The sequence below is a fragment of the Mustela erminea genome, chromosome 14 (genome assembly GCF_009829155.1).
Source record: "Mustela erminea isolate mMusErm1 chromosome 14, mMusErm1.Pri, whole genome shotgun sequence".
Lineage (NCBI taxonomy): Eukaryota > Metazoa > Chordata > Mammalia > Carnivora > Mustelidae > Mustela > Mustela erminea.
The window spans coordinates 57,806,221-57,817,219 of record NC_045627.1 but is presented as its reverse complement, the minus strand read 5'-3'; the positions used below and the strand labels follow the sequence as shown (position 1 = coordinate 57,817,219).

The window sequence follows — 10,999 nt, the reverse complement described above, 5'->3', positions numbered from 1 at the left end:
GCAAACCCTCTCTTCCCTTTGCTCAGAATCTTTGTTCCAGGAAGGCAGTTAAATATGACATTTTATTACTCTACCATTTCTCATGGGTGTATGGGGTGGCTGGTAGCAGCGAAGAGGCAACCTTGAGATCCCAGGGGACCAGGGGAAGGCTATGGGAAAACAAATTTTTATTTATTTATTTATTTGTTTATTTTATTTATTTGATGTACTCATTCTTCAGAAACTTAAAAATTAGTGTTGTGACTAATCTTCAGAAACTTAAAAACTTAAATTGGCACAGATTTAGTTTTTCTCTTTATCAAACTGTTGTAGAATGTTTCCTCGCTTAATTCTCATAATAAGCAGGGAGATAGTTTTATAATCAATTTTACTGATGAGGAAACTTAAGGGTCTGAGAAAGTAAATTGTCCTACAAATAATATCAGAATATGCATCCAGGACTCTATGCCACTTCTCCTCTGCTAGTCTCTCTGATGGGGGTAATGAAATAAACTAGAAAAAATACAATTCCCATGGATGGAAGGGCCTTTATTTGATGTACTCATTCTTCAGAAACTTAAAAATTAGTGTTGTGACTAATCTTCAGAAACTTAAAAATTAGTATCTGAGGAAGTAACTTTTTTTTTTTCCTTAAATGTGTTCCTAACCTACTTGAATATACTTCAAGATACCCTGTAGCATGAGACCACCCACAGATCTTGTGTGTGGTTATCTAGTCATAGTCCAAGTGGCTGATGGGGTATACATTTTAAAAACCAGAATGGGTTAGAGTTTAGGCCAGCCTGCCTGTATTATTAAGATAATTTTTTAGTTTTTTTTTTTTTTAAATTTCAGATACATCTAGGATCCCAATAACTAGGATTTTAAAAAACGAACAAATTATGTTTTGGGAGTTGTTCAACAGACAAAGTACACCTAGAGGACATAAAAATTCTTTATTTAACCTAATCCAGCCAGTACTGAGATAGTCTGCTATGTTAAAAAACAAGACATTTAAAAAAATTACAGCACAGTTAGCAAGGCAGTGACTAATTAAGTCACTAAGTTTAATTTTATATTCTTCACAGTCACTTGATAATCATGTAATGATGAACAATATTTTCAGCCACTTTGGAGATAAGTTAAACTTCTGCAACGGAGAGAATTTTACTCGTTGTCACTGAATTTTATAAAAGAGGTTTAAAACATTAAAGTTTATTGAAATAACACAATAAAGCAATGTGAAAATAAACTGGAAAACACAGAATATACCCAACCCATCCCAAAAGTCTACAACATCCCTTTAATCTGTCCCATAACACCATTCTCTTACCTCTTCATTCCCTTTCCCTAGAGCACAAACAGACTATTTAACAATTAAGAAACAGCTACTGCTCTGTAAGGGCTGTCTTGAGCCTAAAGTGCCTTTGTTCCTTTAATTTCTTGGTTAATCCTAGAAATGGTCTTCTGAGATAGAAGTATTACTTGCATTTCAGAGATGACAAACACTGTAGCTGAGAGAAAACCACTCAGTCAGGTCATACATCTGGTTATTAAAAGCAGAATTAGGATTGGAACCCAGGTCCATCAACTTTGGTCAGCCCATGCTCTTTTGTTGTTCATGGTGGTACAGGTACCATTCTGAAGACTGGTACAAGGTACTTTCGGAGCTAAGGTTTTTTAGACTTAAAAGTGTTCAGTTCCAGGGCTAGAGGACAATCTGGTTTCCAGGCACTTGCAATTCCCTCCCCACATCCCTAAAAACTCCTCACTGCTGCCCCCAAAGGATTAGAGTTGTTTTCCTGGCTTCATGAGCCCTGATACCAACAGACGCAAGCAGCTACTCACTCCCCCCATCTTGGGCATCAAAGTAGTAACTGGGGAACGGTGTGCTTGTATAATTTTATTAAAGGTTGCCTAAAAGCTGTTCCATATAACAAAATTATGCAGAAATATCTACTATGCCTTTTATATTGAAAATTAAAGAAAAGCCAATATATTTTATAATTACAGCTATATAATCTAAGTTATTTTTATATATAATCATAGATTTTATATTTCCCCTTCAGAACTGTAGCAGTGTTCTTAATAAGGCTCACTGTCAGTCAAATATTCCCTTCCTCCCAAAATAATTACAACTCTGAATGTTCAACAGCCATTCACATTAAACTTTATAACAGAATTAAGACATTCATACTATAGAAAGGTACCAGTCTTAAATTACTAAAGTTAACATACATTATTGCAATCTAACATAGCTCAATCTATATTTGCTACATTCCTAAAGAGAAATGGCCACTTATCAGTAAGGGAAATATTTATTGTTGTCATGCATTAGATACTGTGAACAAGAAAATAAATAAGGTTTTTGGAACTATCTTTTAAAAATTTAATTTTAATTAATGAAAATAACTGTGAGACCATTCAGACTGCCAAACAACATTAAAAGGGCCACTATTAAAAATGGCTTAAAATAAATAATTGCTTTTTAAAAATGAACATAAAACTAGTTATACAGTGATTAAGGTGCTAGCCTTGATATGACAAGCAATTAAAATCTAAAAACATTAGTACTGGTTTTAATAATAGCTTGACTTAAGCCAAAAACCTCAATATTTACTCAAGACTTATTTTCATAATTATCTCCTCACTGACTGGTATAAAAACAAAGAGCTCAAGGCCTCACCTTGGTTTACTCACTGCTGGTTTTCAATCTGCTGAAACTAGACAGTAAACTGCATAAAAGCAGGAACCAAGTCTGTCATGTTCACCACTGTGTCCCACAGCACTTTGTATAATGCCTGGGCAAATAGGTGATCAACAAACACCTGAATAACTGAATCAATGAAAGAGAAGAGTAAAATAACTTTATTGATTTTTTTTGCAAGTCGTTCTGTGCTCAAACTACTAGAAACTGGCAGCTCTAATTTCTAGAAATACGGATTTAAAAACCTTACTCCAGTGATTGAAGGTCCTTATGCCTCTCTCCCTCTCTCTCTCTCTCTCTCGCGCGCACACACACACACACACACACACACACACACAGTAATTATGACTGCATGAGTCAAAATTACATTATGAACTATGAGATGTCAATATTATATAAATAAAATTTAATAGTGAAAAAGTGATTTGGAAGCCCTGTGAATTTTTACCCTACACATTTGAGGATGTCACATGGGTTAAGAAAAACACAACAAAATCTCATTTGTTCAGATAATCATTTGAATGTTTACATACATTTTTGGTTTGTTATTTTTTTATAACTAATTTACATTTCCTCATATTAACATATACTCCTATTTAGCATGTAATCAAATTATGTCAGTGAAAAAAAATCCTCATAGTACCTTCATTGAGTTGCTGATTCTAAGAAAACACTGAACATGAACATGTACAAAAGAGGCATTTGAATTAAACAGCATGTGCATTTTTAAATATTTGCACAGTTTGATCTTTACATTTCTATTTGGAGAAAATATGAACAAAATCCTGGTTTACCATGCTAAGATAATGGTTCAGATGACTGCCATAAAAGAATTACATACAAAACAATGAAAACAAATCACAACTTCAGGTTCCGTGATTACTGAGAGGATTTCCCCTGCCCTAAGTGCTTTATTATATTTCTTAAAAATATGAGCAGCAGCTTATCATAAGTCTCCACTACTGTGCATTAATGATGGAATCAGAACAACACAACAGACTCATAAGGATGAGAGGACTGCAGAACAACTAGAAGTCACAGTTTTATGCTTCTTCTTGCTCTGGATAATTTAGAATTTTGCGATGTGCCTGACGTAAATATTGCTGTTGTTTGAAGTAAACCTTGAATGCTCCTTTTATGGCAACAAAAGCAATTCCACCCTAAAATAAAAAGGAAAATTAGCTTTTTAACATACAGATTTAGAGAAACATAATAATAAAAATAATTTTACTTAGATCACAAAAGAGAGCCATTGCTGCTAATTCAGATGAATGCAAAGAAATAGTTCTTTTTTCTATTGGGAGTAAGACAGGCGGAGACACTACATCTAACAGAGACACCTTCCCTGTTCTCCTATTAGGTAATCTCTCCACTTAGCTTTACGTCCATTCTGATAGAACAGGGAAAAGGCCTGGGCACATGTGCAGGTGATAGGTGGAGAATAATGACATCAACACAAGGGTTGACTATGTGCTAGCACTTCAAATGAATTACCTCAGTTAATCCTCCCAGTAATCCTGATATACCTGGGAATTCGATCTGTATTTTATAGGCACAGAGAAGTCAAGAAATTTGATTTCAGTTTTTCAGCAAAGCCATATCTGTGACAGGATATAAATCAGGCAGTCTGACCCTAGAGCAGAAGCTCTTCACCATAATCTTTGTTGTCAAGAGGGATGGGCGTGATAATTCACGCCTGTTCTAGGAGAGAAATCACCCACAGCACTGTTCTGGAAGGCTAGACGTAATGGATCCTCCTCTCTTCTTGCTTTTGGACAATAAGTGGGGATCAAACAGAACCTTAAAGCACAGGAGCCACAAAAGGACTATTTATATAGTCCCACTGGGGTTTTTTTTGAACAAATACACAGTTCATTCTTTTTTGTATAGTCACTTGAAAAAAAAACCCATCTTACCAAGATTGTCCTTTGTAAATTAGAGTTAACACTACTGAACATCAGTTTACCAACTATTGTCGCAATAGTAGGAAAGACAAGGGCTCCACACAAAATTCGGGTGGCAGAGACATGATCTGCTAAAGGATTAGCCTCAGCTGGAATTCGAGGAACAGGACAACCAATGCCTAGAGAAAAAGAAAATGCAGGATATTACTGCTAATGAATTAGATGAAAATATCTATGCATACTAAGATTCTTTCACAAACACTAATTTGGTGCGCTCATTATAGCCACAGTTCAGGGCCTTACCTGGAAATATACTGTTCAAAATTTGTAGTTTATTTGAGTATTTCCGCCATAGTCTAAGCACGTAGTCTTCCCAGCGTATCATCTTGCCTAATATCAGCATGACAGGAATAGTAGGAAGTCCAATTAAAAGGAACAAAGGATCAGCTCTCTCCATAACATCCAGACCTTCTTTATGGCCTACAACCTGTGAAACAGACAGCATTTGCTAGAATTACTTCCTTATCTCATCAAGGGTTGTATGAATTCATTTTAGAGGAAATGCTTAATTTCAAAAGAATACAGAAAAGGGGTGCCTGGATGGTTCAGTCATTAAGCGTATGCCTTCGGCTCAGGTCATGATCCCAGGGTCCTGGGATGGAGCCCCACGTCAGGGTCCCTGTTCTGCAGGAAGTCTGCTTCTCCCTCTCCCACACTCCCTGTGCTTGTGTTCCCTCTCTGGCGGTTTCTCTCTGCCAAATAAATAAATAAAATCTTCTAAAAAATTTCAGAAAAAAAATTTTTTTTAAATAAGCTGGAAAGCTACCAGTCCTGATTTATTTATACATGTCTCTCATTCAAGGGAAGAAAAGCTCCTAAGCCATTTCCTATTATATTGGAATAAAAGCTTTTAAAAATGGTTGACTCACAGTGATTACAATTCAGTAGAGGGGAGCAGACTTCTGGTTTTTTAATTCCTCTTACCTGATTTGATTAGATTGGACTACAATTTTAAGTCCTATTTGTCCTCCAGCAGAGCATCTCTTTTCCTGCTCTTCCTACTAGGGTAAGCACAGCCAAGGGGCAGGACCAGCCTTCAGGGAGATGGCCTGAAAGCTCACTTCTCTTTGGTTCTTTCTCCGTATCAGTGGTGTCTGGGATAAAGTGATTTTTCTGGCTGGCCAAATGCTTGTTCTACAGACCTAACTTGGCTAAAAGGCAATTCCAAGGTCTACTGAAGTAGCTTTTGCTACAAGTTCCAGTCATTTTTCCAGTCCAGGAACCCTAGGGTGTCCTATCTATGGGGTAATGAAGCTAAAACAATCCTTGCTTTCTTATCTGGGTCTTGGGGCTATTTCTCAATTGGATTAGATTCCAGAGGGCAAGAAGGACACGAATAATTCTTATTTGTGAATCTCCATACTCCCCCCTGCAGGAAAATCCTTATTACTGGATCAATCTTGGCCTTATACTTCTCTCAACATCTCCATTTTACTGATGAGCTTCTTACCTTTTTTTTTTTTTTTTTAAGTCTTAATTTTTGAGAGAGAGAGACAGAGAGTACATGAACACAAGCAGGGGGAGGGGTAAAGGGAGAAGCAGGCTCGAGATGTGACACTTGATCCTAGGACCCCAGGAACATCTGAGCCAAACACAGACGCTTCACCGACTGAGCCACCCAGGAGTCCCACTTGGTATTTTTAACTGGAGATTTTCCCTGAAAATTCTCTTTCAAAGGTCTCAAGTGATCTTCCCTGTAGCCAGAGTCTCAACTGTTCCAAATTAAACCTATTTTTCTGAATGATTATTTCTGGCAGTTATGACAGGTGAAGAGACGATTTCTGAATCTTGGGCTTATACCCACCGAGGTATCACACAGTGAGGACAGCTAGCTGGGAGGAACTACTAGAAAGACTCCATATAGTTTTTCTGATCATATTTGAGGTGTAAACCAGGAAGAAAGGATTGGGAAGAATCTCATTTCTATCTTTGATAGGGAGGAGGTGACAGGAAGGAAGGACAGGCATGGAGGAAAGGGAAGAAATAAGATAGGGAAAACTAAAAGCTGCCAGAGACACTGAGGAAAACAAGCTCATGAAAAAGTATATGGGGTTTTTGAAAAATAAATAAATAAATAAATAATGAGATGCTCTTTATGTCAAACTACCATAGCAGATCTTTTTTTTAGGTGGACTACTCTAAGTGAAATCAGGTAAAGCTGAGAATGGTCAAAGCAAACCAAAATTCTAAACAACACACTCAATTCAGGTAAAAAATTTTATAAGTATGTGGGAAGAAGCAAAATGGATGCTTTTAAAATCTGACTAGGGATACAGTCCAGGCTTATACTTCAGTAATTTACCTAAATACAATGTAATATTCAAGGCAGGAGGCTAACCCCTTCTAAGTGATGAAAAACTATGGTATAGGTACCCAATATTCTTGTGTTTCCACAGAGAAACCTAGTGCCTTGTATGTGAAGGATAATAGTTCTGAGTTGCCCTAAAGTGAAATAGTCTGGTTCACGAACAGGTGACCTTTGAACGGCATGGGTTTGAACTGTACTGGTCCTTATATATGTACTGATAGTTACTGTACAGTACTGTTATTTTCTCTTCTTTATGATTTCCTTAATAACATTTGCTTTTCTCTAGCTTGCTTTACAAGTGTAACATAGCATATAGTACATTTACAAAAATGTGTGTTAGTTGACTTTATGTTGTCAGTAAGGCTTCTGGTCACAGCAGGCGATCAGTAGTAAAGCTTCTGGGGAATCAGAACTTATCCATGGATTCTCTACTGCATGAGGGGGGTTATCAATGTAAAATAAAAGCTTAATTAAGCAATGGGGGTGATTTAACTAATCCCCATGTTGTTCAATGGTCCATTGTATTTCATAAACCCTAATCTCATACTAGTGGCAAAAGTGGACTGGCCCAGAGATTATGTCTCCACCTATGCCTTTTCAGGACATTGTTTTTAATATCATTTTATTATTTTCAATATAATGATCACTTATAAAGTTACAACTAAATGTGATTTAAATATTATCAAAGTATTAGCAATATTATCAAAGTATTAGCAAAATATTATCAAAGTATTAGCAAATAAATTCAGAAATTTCAAAAATTCCTGTTGGGTTACATTATTCTTTTTAGAATTTGGGGTTTAGAAATATAAAGCAGAGTGAATATTCAGGTACAAACTATAGTAAGAGAAAGTTTATTCCTCATGGGTAGCAGTAAAAACCTTACAAGCTGGTGTCTAAGAATAAGGAAACAAAAAAGGAAATAAATAGGACAGACAGTAGCAAGAGACCCACTGTCCGACTTATTATATCTGAAGTGGAGAGAGATGCGTTGGGCTCACTATGCATGCATTCAACTGAATACTGATTATGTGCCAGACACAAGCCAAGGTGTTGTGGATAAAATGGTAAGCTAAATAGATGTCTTTTGGAGGTGAGAGAAAATCAAATCAAACCAAACAAGCATGCAAGTATAAATGCTGCAAAGGAAACAGAATAGTACAACTGTAGTTTATTACCTGCTACTATAGTCAGACTCAAGGGCAGAAAATGAAAGCTGAATTAAGCAATGGGGGTGATTTAACTTTGGTCAATGCAAATCCAGCGAATTGTGCATGATCATGTACACTCTGGTTTTATGCCCCAAGATTTAAAACGATTATTTTTAAGACTTCAATTTTGGGGTGAGATTCAGGAACCAGAGAACATCTTCTCTAAGAGTTTGTTAACTGTGTATACAATAAAGGCCTAGGAATTGTGGGTTTAGATAAAGGTTTTTCTGCTTAAGAGCTGAAAGCTAGATCTTCATATCCAAGACTAAATGGCTAAGAGTTTTAACTAAGGCCTGATCTTATAAAGCACTTCCTTTTAAAAGCCTGCTTTTTAAAAAAGTGGTGAACTAATAGGTTTTCTTAGTCAGTATTAAGGATAATTTACAGTAGTATAAGTTTAGAAAGGGCAATGCTTATGGGGGTTATCTTTTACACTAGAGACAAAAGTAGAACTAGACTGGACATTAAGGTCTTATTGTTCCAGGGTAAAACGATCCCACTGCCTTAATCTGATTTACTTGTACTTCAGAGTAGTCACCTAAGGAGCCCCAGATTAGGAAGAGGGATGGGGGTCCTAATGCTTCTTTCTTGCTGTGCGGTAGTGACATGTAAACTCACCAAATCTGTAAACTAGGAATAATTGATAGTATCTAGATCACAAGACTGTTACAATGTTAGAAAGGTGTTTGGCCCAGTGCTGGGAAAAAAGTTATCTATTGTTTTCTCGATAAAAATGTAAGCAGAAGGTCTCATTCAAATTCTTCACAACTAACAGGGATTGAACCTAAAACTGGTTCCTGGAGAAGTGGGAAAAGAATAGTGGTCTAGGGGCATCTGGGCAGTTCAATGGGTTGACCATCTGACTCTTGATTTTGGCTTAGGTCATGATCTCAGGGTCAAGGAGTGAGTCCCAAGTTTGGCTCTGTGTTCAATGGGAGAGTCTGCTTGAGATTTCCTCTCTCCCTCTAACATAAATAAATAAATAAAATCGTAAAAAGAATAATAGTGGTCTGATTCCTTAATCTGATTTACTTGTACTTCAGAGTAGTCAGAGAACAAAAGGAAAAAGAACACTCAAGGGTTAAGAAAGAAACCCCTAAATACTGCTGATGGTAGAGTGGGGCACATTTTCTATTACATATATTCAGATAAGTAAAAGTCTTCCCAATACTCTTAAATCATACAATACCTACCTACTGTCACAGGTAATCTCTTTCACTCTATGCTTAAAAAATCTTTTCAAGTAAGATAGTACATGTGAAGATCATTTCTATGTGGTAATTATTTCTAAATGGCAATATATATGTATCATCATAATTTTAGGTCTTCTTTACTGTCACCATTAACCAACACATTCATTTTTGTCTCCTTGCTTGTATCATTTCTTCCCCTCTACAATTCCAAATTACTGTCTTCAAAAGTCAGCTCAAGACTTTTTCCGTAGTTTCAAATGATCTTCCATTTTACTGAATTAAAATATTGTTTGTGTAGTCTTCTGTCTGTACTCTTCATATTTGTTTATATAATATTGTAACAGAGGAGATGGTGAGGTTGGAGTAGATGTTGGAGGTATTATTGTAGGAAGACTGATTTAGAAGGATGGACTGATAGAAGAGAATGAAATTAAGAGAAACCAATCAAGAGGCTCCTTTAGCCTACAGGTATGATGGGGGAGTGACAAGAAGTCAGGTGGTTAAGATTGTGGAAAAGAAGCTACAGATATATAAACAATATAAAAATGAAAATTGCTTGGACTTGCAGTCAGTGGCATGATAAAGGTCTATGAAGTAGAAAGAGCTAAAGGTAATCCTAAGAATGTACAATACAGACTGATTAGATGGGAAAGAACAGTAGCTATCAAAGGTATAGAAAGATTATGATGGGGAATAAACTGATGTTTCAAATTGAGGAAAAAACTAATCTGATTTCAATAATATTGAGTGTGAAATCGTAAGAGGTCATTTAAGGAGAGGGGGTCAAACTGACTGTAAGACTGGATTTGAGGAGAAATTAGGGCCAAGACATAGATGAGCACAAAAAGCACAGAGATGATAGCTGGGAATCTTTATAGAAGAAATATAAAGACAGAAGTCAAAGGTCTGGGACTAAATCTTGAAATTTAAGTCTAATAATCTTCACCAACAGTTACTGATTGTAGCAAAAACCAGGAAGCAACTAATCCTCTAATCAACAACAGACTGGTTAGTTAATTGTTCTAATTCCACACATAGAATGCTATGAAGATTTCTGCATACTTATATGAAAAGATATCCAAAGTTTACTGTGGAAAAAAAAGGGAGGTACAGTTCTAATTTGCTTCCTTTAAGGGGGGAAAGGTATGTGTGTGGGAGAACAAATTTATTTTTTCTTCCACATGCACAAAGAAAGTCTAGAAGAATATTATGTACTAATAATAGTGGCTAGTTGGAGAAGTGAGGAGGAATCTGGGCAAACGGGCAGGAGTAAGATGACTTTTCACAGGATAAATTTCTTATTTGTTTCTTATTTTTAAGTCATGAGAAGGTTATTACTTGTTCAAAATAATAGTAATAATTTTTAAAACTCTAATAAAAATCTATTTAATAGATCTTCACATAAAAAATATTATCACTGAACACAGTAAAATAGTGAACCTGCATCACTGTCACTGCTCCATAAGTCACAGCTGTCCAATAGATAGAGCCAACCATTATTCCTGCTGCAGCAAATGGACAAGCTTTTGAGATCAGTCTATCCGCAAGATCCAAGACGTAAACAACTGGACCTATAATAAAAAAAGAAAGTAATGTTTCAACACAAGACAGATTTTTAGAAAATGACTTACTCAATA

The 10,999-nt window shown here is 36.1% G+C and overlaps 1 protein-coding gene across 1 annotated transcript in view; it reads right to left on the bottom strand.

The window, feature by feature from the left end:
• Positions 1-811: 811 nt before the first annotated feature.
• Positions 812-10,999, bottom strand: part of MARCHF5 (membrane associated ring-CH-type finger 5) — a 53,663-nt gene continuing 43,475 nt past the window's right edge. The window contains exons 3-6 of the mRNA XM_032313594.1: positions 10,803-10,933; positions 4,894-5,077; positions 4,603-4,769; positions 812-3,846 (exon numbers count right to left, since the gene is read on the bottom strand). Of these exons, the coding sequence (XP_032169485.1) occupies positions 3,730-3,846; positions 4,603-4,769; positions 4,894-5,077; positions 10,803-10,933 (599 nt within the window). The 3' untranslated portion in view covers positions 812-3,729. The remainder of the gene's footprint in view (positions 3,847-4,602; positions 4,770-4,893; positions 5,078-10,802; positions 10,934-10,999) is intronic.